This window comes from Poecilia reticulata, linkage group LG3 (assembly GCF_000633615.1).
Source record: "Poecilia reticulata strain Guanapo linkage group LG3, Guppy_female_1.0+MT, whole genome shotgun sequence".
NCBI lineage: Eukaryota > Metazoa > Chordata > Actinopteri > Cyprinodontiformes > Poeciliidae > Poecilia > Poecilia reticulata.
The window spans coordinates 28368745-28387859 of NC_024333.1; the positions used below are offsets into that span (position 1 = coordinate 28368745).

General features: G+C 40.3%; 2 protein-coding genes across 6 annotated transcripts in view; one reads left to right on the plus strand and one right to left on the minus strand.

Moving 5' to 3' along the window:
* Positions 1–136: 136 nt before the first annotated feature.
* On the plus strand, positions 137–13468 carry kctd3 (potassium channel tetramerization domain containing 3). 5 transcript variants are annotated; one of them, XM_008405753.2, is made up of 20 exons: positions 137–575; positions 918–971; positions 1815–1860; positions 1969–2042; positions 2129–2187; positions 3404–3484; positions 3635–3766; positions 4227–4317; positions 4856–5046; positions 5126–5241; positions 5367–5454; positions 5673–5789; positions 6303–6473; positions 6609–6764; positions 7017–7113; positions 7200–7393; positions 7479–7617; positions 7704–7826; positions 8595–9115; positions 9199–13468. In XM_008405753.2, exons 1-19 carry the CDS (start codon positions 505–507, stop codon positions 9103–9105), a joined length of 2511 nt encoding a protein of 836 aa, XP_008403975.1. In that variant the 5' UTR covers positions 137–504; the 3' UTR covers positions 9106–9115; positions 9199–13468. The 5 variants fall into 5 exon arrangements, with proteins under 5 accessions (XP_008403975.1, XP_008403974.1, XP_008403978.1 ...); XM_008405752.2 differs by having other exon boundaries at positions 8595–13468; XM_008405756.1 differs by having other exon boundaries at positions 530–575; positions 918–1488; positions 1969–2187; positions 8595–13468.
* ush2a (Usher syndrome 2A (autosomal recessive, mild)) overlaps positions 12613–19115 on the minus strand; it is a 195365-nt gene continuing 188862 nt past the window's right edge. The window contains exons 88-91 of the mRNA XM_017303876.1: positions 19043–19113; positions 17331–17399; positions 15160–15357; positions 12613–14578 (exon numbers count right to left, since the gene is read on the minus strand). Coding sequence (XP_017159365.1) covers positions 14489–14578; positions 15160–15357; positions 17331–17399; positions 19043–19113 — 428 coding nt within the window. The 3' untranslated portion in view covers positions 12613–14488. The remainder of the gene's footprint in view (positions 14579–15159; positions 15358–17330; positions 17400–19042; positions 19114–19115) is intronic.

The window sequence follows — 19115 nt, forward strand, 5'->3', positions numbered from 1 at the left end:
CCACTGTAATATTTTTGACTGACTTAAATAAGTACAAAATTTAAAGGAAGAGATTTACTGTCARTCAACGTACCGCCATCGATGTCTCGTGTTAAAACGAAAGAGCAAGGTATTGGRGGGGAACTATCTTGCATCATTACAGACGCGCATCCCAGCTGTTTCACGTTGCTAAAATTCTGCGCAGGCTGCTCTCCCACGATTTCCACACAGGACAGTGATGCAAACAAGCTCGCTGGATAATAAGGGTCCCCTCATGCGGTTGTKTAGGTTATAAAACACCCCTGACCTTCTGCGTCCACGATGCGGAGGCTATACGATGCGGCTACCGTAGCCTGCCTGGGCTGTGTGTAGCGGATATTTTACGGATGGTGGTCCCAGGGAGAGGCTGTGAGGCTGGGGAGTCGGGGCATCAGCTGAGCCGATAGAGGAGTGTTAGCAAGCTAGCCTTTGTGATCAGCTCAGTGACATTTTCGTGAAAACACTACCTGGTTCGGCTCAGTCACCATGGCCACGAACGGTAACAGTTCGACGCCTGGGATGGGAGAGATCATCCAGCTAAATGTCGGGGGGACAAGGTAAGTGACGTCCACTTGACACCGACAGTTGATTGTCATCTTTTCATAAACATTTACTCTTGCGATTATACTTATAACATCTTCATAACTTATGTAATCAAAGCAGACAACGCAGATCGCGTACTCCATCATTACTGCTGCTACAACAAYGAATAATTTACTTTGTACACAATGTACAATTTCTACAARATGAAAACCAATGCTTTTTTGTAGTGATTATTACTCAGTGTTATGATCACCAATTCTTAAATGTTGAATTAAATCAAGTATTCACTCATAAGTCATARAGAGATGCTGCTCGAAATGTGTTGCCATTCATCATTTGCCTGTATYCTTCACAAGGTTCAGCACATCCAGACAGACTCTGACGTGGATCCCAGACTCTTTCTTCTCAAGGTTAGTTCAATGGATTCAGCTCTTTCATTTTTRTTTATTTATTTTATAAACAATGCCTCACAAAAGTAATCACGCCACTTGAACGCTTCCAACTTCGTCATGTTACGACCACAAACTTTATTATTTTAAATTGGGTAATGAAAAAACAGAAAGTTGAGCCGAATTGTGAAGTGGAAGATTTTTTTTTAAGACTTTGGGCAACAAGAAATCTGAAAAKTGTGGCATGCAATTCCTGTAGCTGTGGCTTTTTCTTTAGTGTCGTTTTCCTGTTGGAAAGTGAACCTCTGAACCCGTTTCAAGTCKTTTGCAGCCTAGTAGAGTTTCTTCCCATGTCGCAATGTGATTATATGTGAAATATAGTAAATACTGCATTTTATGTTTTGTGAAACCAGTGAAAACATCTTTTTAAAAATATTTTTTGGTTAAAACTTGTAATAGTTGAAGAAATGCTGTCTCACGTGGTGATTTTCAGCGTAGATGAAGGCGACAGTTAAAGAGAGGCAGGATATTGGAGCTGGTAAGATATATTTGTTGTAAAATTAAACACTGCTCTGAGTACATTCCTACAACAGCTGAGCAGAGCTATAAAAGCCAGTCAGAATATCTGGTTTAACACCTGTTTGCCTGTAAGTCAGTTTCTGCTCCCAGCTGTCTTTAGTTCAGTCATTGCAGAACGACTTTTCATACAAGTTAACATAAAAACATGCAGTAAGGATGATAATCTAGACTTCAGAGTTACTGCATTGGTTTTCTTSGTGTAGAAATAAATTGATTATAGTAACCGAGTTACTGGTAGTGGAAATGGAGAACTGATTGGATAACATTTGTCTCTATTCCTTTCAGTTTACTGAGTGGGAGGATTTCCACTCTGCGGGATGAAACTGGAGCTGTGAGTTGAGGTCTCCTACTACCACAATTAAAATGGTTTCCGATTGTGCCGTTTTCAAAAATAATTAATTGTACGTCTTTTAATAAGTTATTATTGCATCACTTTCAGATATTTATTGACAGAGACCCTACAGCCTTTGCACCAATTCTCAACTTTCTCCGAACCAAAGAACTGGACTTGCGGTACAAAAATGCTTGACTAGGAGGGTGTATCTTTGTGATATGACCTGTACRAAAAACATTTTCTGTGTCCTTTTTTTTCTCTTTAGGGGCGTCAACATCAGCGTCCTGCGCCACGAAGCAGAGTTTTATGGGATCACTCCTTTAGGTATGGTGGTGATCRGTTTGAGATGGAAACTTTGAAAGMAACGGTGCTGATGGGATGTACTGGGTTACRTACAGTTCTTTGAAGAAGTATTCATACCCTTTGAGGATTTCAACACAAACTTAAGTGAATTTTATGTCATAGACCCAYAGAAAGTGGCACATTACTGTGCATAAATCTGAAAAGTGTGGCATGCATTAATCTTTACCACGTATGCAAAATCTAGTACCACCTCAGAAGACACCTCACTGGTAAATAGAGTCCAGCTGTGTATAGAAAAAAATAAAAAAAAYAACAACCATCCATCATTTTTGTTTTATTTTGAATTGATTTATTTTACAAAATCCCAATTCAATCCCCAGAACTGATGTTTTTAACTGTGAAGTGATAAAATTGGAAACAGTTCAAGGGATATGAATACCAGGCAAAACATTGTATAACTGTTATATTTACATACAGCTCTGGAAAAAAAATGAAGAGACCACTTATCAGTTTCTCTGATTTTACTCTTTCTAGGTTTATGTTTGAGTAAAATGAACATTGTTCTTTTATTCTATGAACTACTGACAACATGTCYCTGAAAATCCAAGCAAAAAATTTAGGATTTATTTGCCATAAAAATAACAAAAAAGATGCAGAGCTTTCAGACCTCAAATAACGCAAAGAAAACAAGTTTACATTCATTTAGAAACAACAATACTAATGTTTTAACTCCGGAATAGTTCAGAAACCAATGTTTGGTGGAATAACCATCAGGTTTTCAATGGGGCTCAGTGAAGTGGACTCTGAATTATTTGTAGAGATGTACATCTGTGTTTTTTTTTTGTGTTTTGGTACATTTTAACCAAACATGACAGACATTTTATTCTAAAATAAGTTTCTTCCTGTGTCAGATTATTAACTAAGGTCAAATGCAGGACAGAGTTACTTCCATGCTGTATTACATCCTGTTTCACYGTTTTAAACTTCCCCACATTAACAATGAACGTTACCCTTTTGGAAATTCACTCACATTCTTGAAATTATATTCAACATAGAAGAAGTACACAGCCGTCTTATTCAGGCCTGGTCTGTCCCAAACTCAGTAAAGAAAATCCAAACTGAAGGCACATGAAGCTAAAGAAAAKAATTCATTTCTAAGGTGACAGAAACAAAAATAGACAGGTAACTTTATATGAAATGGTGATGTTGATGAGTGTTTGCGTGTGAACCTGTGCAGTGCGACGCCTGCTGCTGTGTGAGGAACTGGACCGCTCATCATGTGGCAGCGTTCTCTTCCATGGCTACCTTCCTCCCCCCGGTAAAAGCCTGAAACTCTCACTGAATGAACTGAAAACGGACGTAGTATAGGTTGCACCACAGAGATCATCTAGACTCCACCTTGTACTAACATGACAGAACAGTGTAAAGGGAAAAGTAAGTGGATTTTTGTTGTTTTGTTTCTGGACAGTTGTTCCGGCTCGTAAGTCGGCGCCTGCAGCTTCTGATGAGCGACCGGGTCCGAGTGGAGCAGAGGGCTTCACCCGCGGGGTTCCCCTTCCTCCTTCGTCTTTGTCTGGAACAGATGACCTAGAGAAACTGGGTAAAAAGGGAGGGAATACATTTAAATATTTGTTTTAGCTGACAACATTAGAAGCAAATAAGAACATCTCAGGTAGTGGACTAAATTGTGTTAGACTGGATTTGTGTCTGACCTTTAAAAACTTGATCTAAAATCCATACTTGGCCTTTCAGTTTGTCCGTGTGTGTGTGTGTGCGTGTGTGTGTGTGCGTGCTAAATGCATGCATAACAGAGTAAATGTACGTTTTTGTTTGTGCCTTCTTGCAAGAGTGCATTAGTGCGCCTGCTAATGTGTCCTAAAATCTTTTTAGTGCTCAGACTAGCAGCACTCACTGAAGTGGCCTAGTTTYATGTTGACCTGCTGACTAGTTTGTTCCTGCTTCCTGAAAAATCTTTTTYATTCAAACATTCATTRAGAAACATCAGTTCACTTCTACCAGCAGTGAAAATGGGAATTTATTTACTCCGTCTGTGTTTGCAGATTCAATGGTTGACCCCAGGAAAGTGCTGATTATAGCAGGACACCACAACTGGATCGTTGCAGCTTATGCACACTTTGTCATCTGCTACAGGTAACAGTTTTATTATTTCTCATCAAGAAAGTGTGAAGATTTTCTTTGATTGTTTTTGTAGCTCTGACTCCAGCAGCTGTATATGCCTTGCAAATCTCACTCAAAGCCTTTAATGKGCTTGGTTTGTGCCACACTTCTTCCTTCCACTACGTTTTCCATTAACATAGTCCCTGCTAGTTCTCTTAGCCATGATTTCTTTGTTTCTTAACTCTCTTGTGGAGAATTTCAATATCCTCTGTTCGATAACTGTCAACAGTTTTCTCCTGGCTAACAGAAGACTTTTGTAATTATCTTTAGTAATATTAACATTTTCTAAGAAACAAAATTTTGGGGTTTTCATTTAACACATCCTTCAAAATGAATTGAAATAAACAACCTTATTATGCTTCTATGGGTATAAATTTTTGCATGCGCTTTAATGAAACAAAATTAACTTTTCAGATGCTTCAATACTGCTGACTTACTGTTAAATAAATCAATTTTAATCAAAGATCCACAKAYGGAGGTGACAGTATTAGCTTGTGTGCTCTGGCTGCAGGATAAAGGAATCGTCTGGATGGCAGCAGGTGTTTTCCTCTCCCTACCTGGACTGGAGCATTGAACGTATAGCACTTAATGCTAAAGTGGTGGGAGGTCCACATGGAGACAAGGACAAGATGGTGGCCGCCGCCTCTGAAAGCAAGATTATCCTCTGGAGTATCCAAGATGGAGGCAGTGGAAATGAAATTGGTAGGTTTCAAGAATCAAAGGGAACAGCACTGGTTCTGGTTCTGGTTCTACAAGTGCTGTATTTTAATTCCCGCGTTAGGTGTATTCAGCCTCGGCGTTCCTGTTGATGACCTCTTCTTCATTGGCAACCAGCTGGTGGCAACGAGCCACACAGGAAAGGTTGGCGTGTGGAACGCCGTCACTCAGCACTGGCAGGTGGGAATCGTCAGTGAGCGCTTACTGGATGCTTACATTCATCTTTACACGCATGTTTGTCATATTTATGCATTTCCTCTTATTCTCTTATTTACCAYGAAAGTTCACGTTTYGTATTTTGTTAGGTTCAAGATGTAGTTCCCATCACCAGCTGTGACACGGCCGGGTCCTTCCTGCTGCTGGGCTGCACCAACGGCTCCATCTATTATATAGGTGTGAACAGACACACACAGAGCAGCCAGCCTTATTGGATCTTACTGAAGCTCTGTTACAGGATATCAATCTTATTTATAAAATATTAAGAGATTGTTACTGTTTTTGTCACCAAAATATTTCTGTTCAGCTGTTTTAGATACATGTTTTTTTTTAATCTGGTGGACATTTAAAATCTTTGCATGTTGTTCCATAAGATCTCAACTTCCTCTTCTCAGACATGCAGAAGTTTCCTCTGAGGATGAAGGACAACGATCTCTTAGTGACWGAGCTTTATCACGACCCTTCAAACGATGCCATTACTGCACTGTCTGTGTACCTCACCCCTAAAACCAGTAAGTACTGAATAAACACTGAAAGAAAAGGGTTATATGTGTRGGATGGGGACTTTGCTTCKGTTTGGTTTTTTAATCCTACTTGGAAAAGCACTTGTAGTTCCTCTGTGGCTCTTAATCACTTGCTAAAAAACTGAATAATGTTTTAAAATGTAAATATAGTTAAGAAACAGCTTCACCAATTTTCCCCARATGTCTTCATACAATGTGTGCATAACATTTCCACAAAAGAATGACATTTATTGTTTCACCATGATGCAAACCGTGCTTTTTTTGGGGCATAATTTTATATAAAAAAACATGTTCAATTGAAGAAAATATCTAAAATCTCAAGACAAAAATGTAATATTTCCTTTGCTAATTAAAAATTAACATTTCCTATTGTAGGAGTTATTTTGTTTAAAAGAGTTATGTTGTGTTGTGACCCCTAGCTAATTTTATTTGGCTGGAATGAAGGCTTTTAGGGTTGCAGAGGTCGCAGACTYYTSACCGTTATGTTTATGCTGCTCTCAGGTGTGAGCGGGAACTGGATAGAGATCGCCTACGGGACGAGCAGCGGAGCAGTGAGGGTGATCGTGCAGCACCCAGAGACRGTGGGATCGGGCCCTCAGCTGTTTCAGACGTTCACTGTGCACAGAAGCCCAGTGACGAAGATTATGTTGTCTGAGAAACATCTGGTGTCGGGTAACAAACGTTCCTCTGTTTAGTTTTTACAAAATTCAGATGACAGTCACCACGAACAATCGACATGTTTGAAACCTCACCGGATTGTTTTTATGTTGTGTTTGCGTGTGTGCGTGCGTGCGTTGTGTGTCTTAGTGTGTGCGGATAACAACCACGTTCGGACGTGGACGGTGACGCGGTTCCGAGGGATGATCTCCACTCAGCCAGGCTCCACACCTCTGGCTTCCTTTAAGATCCTGTCCCTGGAAGAGACGGAGAGTCATGGCAGCTACTGCTCTGGGAATGATATAGGTGAGACGGGAACATGCACAATTAGGTTAAACATGTTGTTAGTAATGTTGAGTGTACAAAATATAGCAGCGATAAAAAGTAATTAAAAAGATAACATGCAAATGCAAATATTTTGCATTTGAATGAAATGAAAGTTAACCTTGGAGTGTGTAATGATTGGCACAAATATAGAAACCTCAAAAGGGAACAAATATAGATTTGGCCCTTTTTCCTAAAAGTTAAATGTTTAACCTGAATTGTTTGGTTCCACAGGCCCGTTTGGAGAGAGAGATGATCAACAGGTTTTCATCCAGAAAGTCATCCCCATCACCAACAAACTGTTTGTTAGGCTCTCCTCAACTGGAAAAAGGTACCCTGGCACACTGTCCTCCACACACACGTATCAGTGTTACTGTGGTTAACGTGTGCATTTGATTTCTTTTTGTAACGTTCCAGGATCTGTGAGGTGCAGTCAGTGGATGGAACCACCATCACCTGCTTCATGGTTCGGGAGTGCGAGGGCTCCAGCCGGATGGGGTCCCGACCGCGCCGCTATTTGTTCACCGGTCACGGAAACGGCAGCATTCAAATGTGGGACCTCACCACTGCGATGGACACAGCCAACAAAGGAGAAGAGAAGAAGAAAGACGGTGAGGARGGAGAGACGAGTGGCTGAAGCGTCGCCAAGCTGTGCGTTGGTTTCTATTCACTAACTCCTGTAATGTTGTTTGGCAGAAGTGGGCGGGCCGACAGAGGAGGAGCTGCTTCAGCTGCTGGACCAGTGCGACCTGAGTACCTCCCGTTGTGCCACCCCAAGCATAAGCCCCGCCCCCTCTGTGTTGCACCACACACGCCTCAGAGAGTCTATGTCTAGGTTCGAGAGATGATTGCGTCGTATAACCGTTTGGTAATGTTTCTGCTCATAAAAGGTCTCACCTTTCTGTCTCTGCTCAACCTCAGTTTGCAGCTGCAGGCCCAGGAATCTATTCCTGAGAGCCAGGTCACCTACGGAGCCRTGCGGCCCTACAGAGAGAGCCCCCTGCTGGCCCGCGCGCGGCGAACAGAGTCCTTCAACAGCTACAGGTGAAGCAACATTTTTCAGTCCAGTTAGGAATGGGCATTTATCATATTGTTCATCACTTATTATCATGGTTAAGAAGTTCAGATTAAAGCTGTAGTATGTAACTTTTATCAGAAATGTTATTTGTTAAAACTGTTACTGACAGGGGTGTGCTGTGGTGGCGCAGGGGTTAAGCACAACCCGTGTATGGAGGCCTTAGTCCTCGACGTGACCGTTGCAGGTTCGATTCCCGGCCTGGCGACCTTTGCTGCATGTCTTTCCCCATCTCTCAGAGATGGGGAAAGAGGTTATCTGTATGAGACAGATAACCTGTGAAAAAACTGAGCTCCTCCGCCTTCTCCCAATGCTAACTAGAAGCAACCAATCAGAACCAGGAGGCGGGCCCTTTTTCACCCTCTCCATTGCTYTCTGCAGAGAATCCCCTGAATGCTAGGCTAGTTAGATTAGCCACCAATGATAAACGATTTTCCTGTAACAGTAAGTTGCTTGAGCAGCAATTATACAAGGTTAATTGACGGCGCTAAGACCCTCCTCCTGACTCTGATTGGTTATTCTTGGTCAGGAGCGATGCATTTCATCAGATGGAAATAATCTGGCAGGAGATGGAGAAGCTCGATCTTTTCATATTCTGTCGGGACAAAGTGACAGATTTAACAAATATGTAAATAACATATTTACAAAAGCTACATGCTGCAGCTTTAATTATGTTTAACCCCCCCCCAAAACTGTCCATATTGCCAATTCTTTAAATGCCTGGTATATTTTTTTAGAGACTTCCAGAACTTTAGCCTGAGTCAGACGTCCAACCCCGGACCCAGTCAGATCCCAGACGCCCGGCGCTCGCTGTGTAACTTTGGGCCTGAGGACAGTGAGAGGAGCACCTCCGTCATGGAGCTCTGGGCTTCCCGCAACGCCGGAAACATCTCAGCGAGTAAACCAGAAGTCAGTCAAGAATCGCCACAGCAACCTCCAGACAGCCCAGTTCCAGGAGCGGACGTGAGGCGAAAGGTGCACACTCAGCCAGAAGAAGGGGACGCTGCTGGGTTGGGAGGAGACGGGGCGAAGGCCGACGGCGCTGTGAGGAAGAGGGGCGTACTGGAGGGGGGCTTTCTGGGGCGGAAGAGGGCTCCTCCAATTCCACATMTCTCCTCGGGATCTGAAGGTGGGGGCAGTGACTCATCTGCAAACGCCTCGCCCTCGCCAACCAAACTGTCGTCCTCCACTTCGCCGCGACACAGGAAGCCGCCAGCCGAGCCGTCCGGTCATGACAGCAGCCTGTGACATCAGTAAGGTTAGCCTGCTTGCGCTAAATATGTAGGCAAAGGAAGAACACACAATCAGCTGCAGCAAAAGTCACTCTTTTCTTACCTACAGGTGTGGCTCATGAAGAAGCTGCAAGTCTCCAACACTATCAGTATCTGTGAGGTGTAGTTGAACTTTCTTCTGTCTCGGTACATTTTAAGTCTGTTTTAAGAAGATTTCAGGATTCGGKCTTCTGTTTTCTCTTCCTGTGAGGTTGCTGCACTAAAATCAACTTCAGGAGCAAAACTAAAGCACAAGGTCTCAGATTAGGTCAATCACCGGACGAGTAAAGCTAGCAAAACAGAAATAARTCCAATACTAGCAACCATGTGTTGGAGTGATGGTTACAAAATCAAATTGCCTAAAATTTTGAAATTTGCTTTTAAAATATTGATCTACATTTGCAAAATAAATGTAAAACAAATATATAATTCACACAAAACCTTAAATATTTATCCRAAAAATCTTGACCAATCATACAAGAGCTTTGTCCTCCTATCTCTGCAATAATAATAATCACAATACTTTTTTCAACAATAGAGCTCATAACTTTATTGTGCAGTGGATGTTGGCCCACTACATGTTATGTTACTATGTTACTTACCTAAAACATGTCATCCGGTCCAAAATGTTGGCAGCTACTTGAATCCTAGGATACTTTCTTTACTGCAGCCAGAGTCAGAGGGGTTTACATTAAAACAGCTGACAAACTGTGCAGGTCGGGCATGCAATACGAGCTTCACTGCAAGGMAGCGGTGAGGTGGAGATGCAGACTAGAAACACARACTGGTATTCAGATGAAGGTAATGGCAAATGATCATGTGTGGTGACATTCTGTAGATGTGAAATATGCTTAAATCTAGTCCGTTTTTGTCATTAGTGCACCTTCACTTTGCATAAACTTTGTAGCCTCCTCCTAAATGGAAAAAATATATATTTTAACACGGTAATTAAATGTACAGCAGCTTGCAAAAGTATTTCACATTTTTTTTCTCCCAGACACATCACAAATATACCCACCGAGTTCATTTAAATTAGACTAAACTTGGATTTTTTTGACCTACATGCACTAAGTATGGCAGAAAACTGACGCTGCTCATAACACGAACCATCATCACTGTGAATCAGTGGTGGCAGCATCATGCTGCGGGTGCTTTTCTTCATTAAGGACAGAGTTGATGGGAAGATGGTAGGAGCTAATTACAGGAAAACTCCAGAAGAAAATAAGACTCGAGACTGGACTGGAGGTTTTACTCCCAGCAGAACATCAACGCTAAACACAAACCCACAGTAGAACGGAAACATTCAGATCAACACATTCAGAAACGTTGAAAACTGTGCATACCAATAAAAAATAAATTCATATTTGTTGTAGCGTGACAAAATGTGGGAAGAAAAACACTTTTGGAAGGTACTGTACATTTTAAAGCAGAGATTTTATGGCATTTAGTCCTTAAAAAAACATTCACTAGAAAACYTTTCAGTGCCCATTTCTGAGGAAATGCTTTAGTAGAATAAGTGCTTCTTTTCCCGCTTGAGATTATCCAACCCMCCTCCTCCCAAAACGTGCCTGTGAAAGATCATTTATCAACACTAATAACATTAGTTTTATTTTTTCATACCTTATATTAGATCTAATGAGAGGATTTACACATACACGCCCTCACTTTGACTCATTTAAGAGAAATGTTGATATGTCTTGTGTCAGATGGCTGTTGTAGTGCCTTATTTAACTTTTGTTGCGTTTCAATGGAGAAATATAGTGACCAAAGGATTGTGAAGAGGGAGAGCACTGTGTAGGAACATAATGGACCTGCCTGATCCAGCTTAGTTAAGGCCAGATCAGAGTTAATTATGAACCACAATGAGAAAAGCGATGCAATAGTGAAGGCTTTAAGTACATCATTTGATGCATTTCCAGGAGTGTTTGTATGTTTTAGAGGCGAGTTACTTTAACTACACCTAAAAACATACCGGAGTGTGAAAAAATGAAGCCTGAGAGCTGCGTAGCTTCGGTCACGACTTGTACAAAGACACGTAGATTTTGATACACTAACATTGCAGTCAACATGCATATTCAAAACAAAGTCCTAAAGAGGATGCACTCATTTGTTTTATCGTATCTTTATACATCATGTATRCATAAAAGGCCTGTATTGATGTAATCACATATTGGACCTAAATATGTTTTTTTTTTCTYGCACTATMCAGTCTATTATTACAGTAAATTTTGAGTGTTTATTTTAGATTTTAAAATATACAGTTTAATGTGCATTGTAGTGCATAGGTGTTTGTTTGCAGCATGTTTTGTCTGTCGTCCATCAACTCYTCTCTGGCTATGTTTACATTATATTACAGCSAGACTCTAACGAGCTAAAACTCATGCATATCTGTTTATTTAAGCTTCTTCSWATGATGTTGTGTTATGTACTGAATTTAAGAAATGCTGCAAAATGAGGTCAAATATTTACAGCTGAACTTTCCATAAATGAAGTTGACATTGATTCAGAGTATGTGTAGTTTAGTTACGATGAGTAGAGCGTCATTTTGTCTTTCCAAAACTGATAACGAGGCACGGGCTGGTTAATGTGACCTTTTGCGGTTGCCATGTGCACAAAAAAGTGGTTCCTAAAAATGCACAATATCTARTTTCGAACAGAAAATCAATGCTTATGCCTGCCTATGCAAACAAACACACATTGACTGATGCAGTTTTAGTGTTATTACACGTACAAAATAACTTGGTGCAGTTTCATCTCTATTTAATATATTTCTATAGTGGMAATTTGAACTCTGTCTCAATGCACCTTACAAGAGAAATACAGGTTAGATAGAGAAATATATATAATGTTCAGTCATAGAGGTATTTCTAAGTTTTCTGTCCAAGGAAACCTTGCCAGTTGCACGGTGTTATTGACTTAAAAGCAACCTCGCCTTCAGAGGAAGTACATGATGATAGCGGATGTTTGACTGCATCGATAACTTTGCAGTTATTCCTCATACAGCAGGAAGGAGCGACTCCCTGTAAACAGGAAGAAGCACCCAGAAGCATCCATTCAGCAGGTCTAACTTGAGTTTTCCAACAGATTAAGTTTTGGGAAATTTAGAGGAAATTGACACTGAAATCCTAACTTTTTAAAAACCTCATCATTAACCTGCCCGTGCCTACCTGAAGTTTGCAACAATCCACTTTTTTTTTTTTTTTAATACAAAGCATTTCATATGTATTCTGTAACACACTATATGGTATATTAGAAATCCTAACATTTCCAGGTCTTATGTGCTTGACTGTGAAAAAGGAACCTTTTGATGAGATTAATCCCAACAAGGTGATGTTTTAATGATGACTCTGATGTATTTAAAGCTGACTTCAGTAATCGGAAAGCCACAGTGAAGAGCAAGAGACGAGTTTTATTGCCTGGTTCATTTAGACGCYGTGCAAAAGCAAAAATGTTTTGTTTTAAGCATCGGAGGTGTGTTTTTTTYCCCCCATAGCTCTGATTTCACTAACCTTCCCGTCAGACAGTCTCTTAGATGGCGTCTGTCATCATTGTGATTTATGAGTTTAATAAAAGCTTCTGTGTGTGTGTGTGTGCGTGCGTGTGTGTGTGCATGTGTGTAGCTCAGGGCCATACTGTCCCTTACAATCACTCCACAAACTCTCTTTTCACAGCCTCCCCCCTCCCTCTGTGGCTGACAATAGCTGTGAATGCGGCCGCGAACGCTTCAGAAGTGCCCTTGTCAGATTGGCGTCCTTGAGCTGGGGTTGTGGTGGAGGGGGGGCTCGGTTGTTACTGCCAGTTTGTTAATTTTAAACTTGCCTAGATGTCCCCTTAAGGGACACGGCAGCAAAAGTAAATTACGGCAGCATAGTTTTGATGGAGACAGTGGCGCTGGTGTGGCCGTGTGTGTGTGTGTGTGTGTGTATGTGGTGACTAAGGCGTTGTACAGCTGTGGGCATATCTGTGTTGTAGGAACTCAGCAGAAAGTGCAAAAACATGAATTTTAGGTAAAACTGCTTCATTAGTGCCGAAATGATTGGGGGTTAAGCATTTGATAGGTCTGTGTGCACAAAGTTACTCTGCTTATCATCCCTATTGACATCAACATATGGATTTAAAGAAATTATGTTCAAAGTATTTGGATTTCATGTTGTTTAAATGAACAATATTAACCTCATCAAATAGAACAAACTTTTACATTTGTCAAGTGATTTTTTTTCTAAATCTTTTTTTATTTTATTTAAACATTGGTCTGGTACATTTGTGCTTCTTTTGTTGACTTGCTGCTTTCAAATACTGACATTTCACTTCACAGTGGAGTAAAGAAAGATTAAACTGTTCTCATCTGGCTCTGTCTCTTTTCTTAACCAGGCATGGTTCACATAATAATGATGGATTTGTGACAAGCTGTTGTTAGAGCAAACTTTAACTATTTTCTGTTTGTGAAAACCCCCCAGAAAATTCAGTTTTTGATAATTTYTTTTAATTATTCACCAAAAATACACAATCTATGAAGTATCTATAAATAAAAATAAAAAAAATACAGTCATAAATAATACTGCCCGTGTTTAAAAAAAGGTTGGTCATAACAGCGTATTATATATAAAATCTTTTAAAATCCATCAACATTAAAACGAGTGGTTAAATAAGTGATAAATGCTGTTTCTAGGTCCAGTATGTGGAATCTTGACAAAATTTTACTTCTATAAAAACACTAAACAGGATGTTTCCTGTTTCTCCTTTTAGCTGAAGCTGCAGGTCTCTACGTCAGAACAGTGAAATAATCTGTAAGCCACAGAACAATAACAGTCAATCACATTAACAACAAGTAAACACGTCTGAGTTGACCATCAACCACTGGTTTTACATTTAAATTGCAAGAAGCAGTAAATACACAAAGACATAATAAGACAAAATCTCAGTTTGGGCCTTTTGGTTACATCACAACAAACAGACAACACATATGTACATTTCAGCTACATTTATAACAATAAAAAAAGTTGGCAAATCTCTCTAGCAACAATAACATGAAGGTGGTGAGTCCGTCTAAGTTAAAGCCCTAACGGTGTTGATTACAGACATGGTAATAGGCACAGTTACCAGGTGAGGAAGTGATCGAYATGAACTTCTGGATTGTTTTGATTTTACTCATTTAAACTTTCTAAAAGCTGTTGGCAAGCATAGAAAGCGAATCATAATCTAACCTAAACATTCACAGACCATCTATGCAGAAAGTTACCAGATATGGAGGCTTTAGTCCATATGCGAGCTCTAAATTTAAACATTKTGTCCCTGACTCTACTGCAGCTAACACAGCTTAGAGTGAGTGTTACCAGCCTGGCCTCTTAAGGCCTGTTGTCCTACAGATGGGTGTCGGTGAACAGGCTGTGCTCTTTTTTCACAGAGCTTAAGGCCTTGATGGCGTCCACAAACTCATCATCCTCCACATACTGAAAGAAAGCACACAAGATCCAAACATTATGATGTCAGAAACGTTGGAAAAAATACTCAAGTACTAGTAACTTGTAATAGTTTGTAATTACAGACATTTCTTGTCCATTTTCTGATGTCATTGACAACCATTGGACTCATCAAATGGCATTTACAGTTTTAGCCTTCTGGTCGCTGTATTTTGTGTCAGATTAGAGCTGAAAGGTGCTGCAGAACATCACTGTGCATTGCTAAGCTATCTGATTATGAAGCAGCATGCTGATTATTATGTGTGTCACAGCTTAATTGGCTTTAAAGAACCATGCTGACACCCTTGGTTTTCTTTTTAGAAGCAACATCCAGTGCCTATCGGGGCTGTTTCMCTTTTTAGCACCTTCTCTGTGGATTTTCATTCTGCAACAGGATTTTATGAGACAGACCAACTCAAATCTTTTGAAAAGGCCCTGAATGCTAAAGAAAGTAAAAATTAGCAAACTGTGAAATTAAACTGTAATCTATGAAATCAAGCAGAACAAGTCGATTCTGAAACTCCTTTCAGAGACKGTCAACAACAAACAGACAAATGCATGTCTGTCCTCACCAGTCCAGAATCATGTCCCAGTGGGTTATCCCAGCATCCCTCCTCCATCAGTGACTTCCTGTTGATCAGCTGACTGACGCTGCGGTGCAGGGAATSCTGGGAGTAGGCTTGAGTCAGGTCAGTTTGACTGGGAGCCCGCAGCACAGACATGGGGCTGTAGCGCGAGCTGCTGCCGACTATCTTTGTGTCTGCCAGACCCTGTGAGGTACAGTTAGTACAAGAGCGACCGCAWGTTTGAAATTAATAATAAAATGACAACTGCAGAAACACTGAATTTGTTGCTTCTTGAAATGAAAATGTGAATATAAATTGAACATGCTTCATCTTTCTGTCSACACAGAAAAATCCGACAGGGGGAACAACTGGGAATTAACCTTTAATTTACTAAAGCTTCATTCTTGATTATAATTATGCAATAATCTAAAATGTGTCTAAAGTATCATATTAATGTTCCATTTACATGTGTAACCACATTGTTCCATATCAGAAAAAGTCACACACTCTAATACTTGGTAGGACAGATTTTAGCTTTGATTACATCAAATGTGGCATCGCTTWAATCAGCTTCTGCAGCGTCACTATATTTATTTCCATCCAGTGTTTTCATTTTTCACCATCACCTGCATCAGATCACTGTCCACATTATTGTCAAGTGCATCCCAAAGACTCTCTAACCTGCTTATTCAGTATATTCAAGTAATCAGCTGATCTCATAATGTTGCTGAACCTGGACCCACTGCAGCAACCCCAGAGCATAATGCTGCCACCACAGGCTGCCATCACTATGGGTAAATTTGGACTCAAACCACATGACCTTCTTGCACCACTCCAGAATCCAATCTCTTTTCTGCCTAGAAAACTCAAACTTTTTTCATATTAGCCTTACTGATTAGTRTTTTTTTTAAGACTATACAGCTGTTTGGTTCAAATTACTTGAATTTCCTTTACATTGTTCCTGTGGAAATGTTCTTAGTTATAGTAGTGAGCTCTGTTGTTTTTACTATTTCACTTCATCAAATGTTTAAGTGATCACTAACCATGGGTGCTCTTCATTTTAAACCACATTTCTTGGTGGATAGATGAGTTCCCACTGTCCTTCCAGTGTCTACTAATGCGCTGCAGGGTTTCCTCTGCATGCAATTGATCGCCACGGCAAAATAAAAGCCGCTACACCTTCAAACTAAGGTCTTTCTTTTTTTAAATTATATATGTAAGGCAAACGAGATCTACCGTAWTTTTTGGATTATAAGCCATTACTTTTTTCCCACAACTTGAGCCATGCGGCTCATAGTCCGGTGCTGCTTTTCTGTGAATTTTTCTTCAACCTCCAGGGGGCTCTCTAGCAGGAAGTGAATCATTGGAAGTCAAAATTGAAAATCAAAGAAGAAAGCGCTAATTTTCATTTAGAACATGCACATGCTAGCAGCAGGAACGACAGAGAAATGTTTTCAAACTCATAGCCCCTCATCATGGAAACAACACRAAGATGCCGCTTTTAAATTGAAGGTTATCTATCTGGCAGTACAGATCGATAGCCGCTAAGCTCGGCGTGAACAAATCCATGGTTCGGCGTTGGAGACGGAGGGCTGCGTCCTTAATACCAGATTTATTAAGAAAGCAGTCCTCTGCTGCGTCTTTGTGAAAAACCGGAGATATCAGCGGCTTATAGCCCGGTGCGGCTCATATATGTACGTTTCCATTTTTTTTTTTTGTGTGTGTGCGGCTTATAGTCTGGAAAATACGATATACATGAAGATAGCCACTTGGACAGCCCACCATCAGTTAAAAAAAATTTTATTTTAGGAACTTCAACAACCTCCTTCGCTTGATTATCACCAACATGTTTTCCTCCACCAGTGGATGCATCTTCCAACATGTCTGTTTAAGAAATTCAAATATACTCACTGCATGGTTGAGAGTTATATAATTAACATAATCTTGCAGTAGGTAGCTCTTGCCCTCCAGGTGGTGACTTTTTTTGACATGCAGTGTAAATATAAAGACAAGCTCAAAGACTGTGCATCTCTTACCCCCCAGTGACCCCAACAACCAAGCCACTGTTTTCATGAGCAAGGCTGAAGTATGCACACATGCACAAACGAAGCATGCAGATGCAAACACACAGAGCACATGCGCAGGAGGATAACCCACCAAAATCCACATTCCCATACCTCTGCGTACATAGTGTAGCTTTTAAGTATAACGTTGCTGATCTCAACACAGTCTGCTACAGTGTCAAACTGCAGGGGGACAGTGAGATAAACATTTAGGGGTCTGGCAGTGAAAAAAAGACGGAAAGTTATCTTACTGTAGRGCGATCAAGGAGGAGCAAAGAGCCGGAAAGATGCTTAGAGCACAGCTCAGGACGGGGCCTCTGAGAAAAAGATGGAGGATTAGATGGGATGGAGGGAGCAGCGCAAGATTGGAGAGGAAACAGAAATAAAAAGATAAATAAAAACAGATTAAAAGAGGAAGGAAAGAGCAAAAATATATGGCTTAAAGAAAAGCTGCTTTACGTACAAAGAGTAACCAGCACATTGAGGTGACATACTGTACAGACAAAACATTTAGCTTCAGAGCACAATATTATTTTTATTGCAGTTTTATAGAGAAAAAATGCCATGTCATTATAGTAATACTATTTAACAGAGCTGTTTCCTGCTATCGATAAATATGTGAATATGCAAATACATGAAGCCCTCCAAACAGTAGAGGGTCCCAAAGCTGAATGTTTGGTCTCATCTGTGGAGAATAAGATTTTTTTTAAACGTTCGCTCATTATGTGTTATTTGACATATGGAGGATGTTTATTGCCCTTGTTTTATGATTTTTATGCTGCTTGAGTGGCTGAACCTAAATGCTCTAAATTTAATAAGAAGCCATCATGACTGTTTGTGATGGACTAATGGATCCCATAATGAATAAGAAATTTCTACATTGTAGTTTAGCATTGCTAACTACCCATTTATTTGGTGAATAAAGTCCCTGTCATATCTGCACCTAAATAAAAACCTAAATAAAACACAAAAGCTGAGTCTGATTTATGTCAGAAACTTAAAGGTTTATCTAAAACAATTTAAGTATTACAAGTGAAAGCCATATTATACAGATTTATCGCACACAGAGTGAAATATTTCAAGCATTTATTTCTATCAATGTTGATGATTGCGGCTCATATGAAATGAAAAGTCAAATGATTCTCTCAGAACAATTTAATATTACACAGAATGAGCCAATAAAATCACAGCCAAGACCACTGACTCATTGSTTGTTCATTCAGGTCGTCCARAAGAGGGATAAGTCATTGCTAAAAGTGATTACTAAATCCAAGTAGATTCATACAAAGTTGAGTAGAAGGAAAAAATAAGGCAAAGAAAGATGGACAAGCAACAGGAATGAGCTGAGCTATGAGTGGATTCAAGAGTTTGGTCAACTGCAGCTCATCTCATGCGAGCCAAGAAGGAAAACGTCTGGCGTGGTCCAAACTCCTCTTCTTAGGTGAAAGTAAAAAAGAAAGTAAATTGTAAATTGCATTTCATTTACATATYAAGGTCCTAAAGTTTTGAGGGAGAGTGGACATGGACAAAATTCAAGTCCATTGTGAATTAGCAGCAAGCTACAATCTTTAAAATGACGAAAAATCCATAAGTGAAATATCTGATGTAACTGTATGTAATTTGAATTACGGAAACAAAAGAGCTTTTTGATGACATTTCATTAAACTGAGACGCAGCAGCAGCTTCAGTTGTTAACCTGGTCATTAATGTTACAGAGCCGCTGGTTTGACCTGTACTAACCTTCTACATGATGGTCTTCTYTTCCTTTTTATGTACTGTTACCGTTAATCTTGTAAAACCTTGTTTTTCTGAGCTGCTCTTCTCACCTTGTACGCGTCTCCTCCAGCCTTTCTGGTCTTCTGAAGCATGACCAGCGGAGGGCGCTCTCGGGCTGATGGA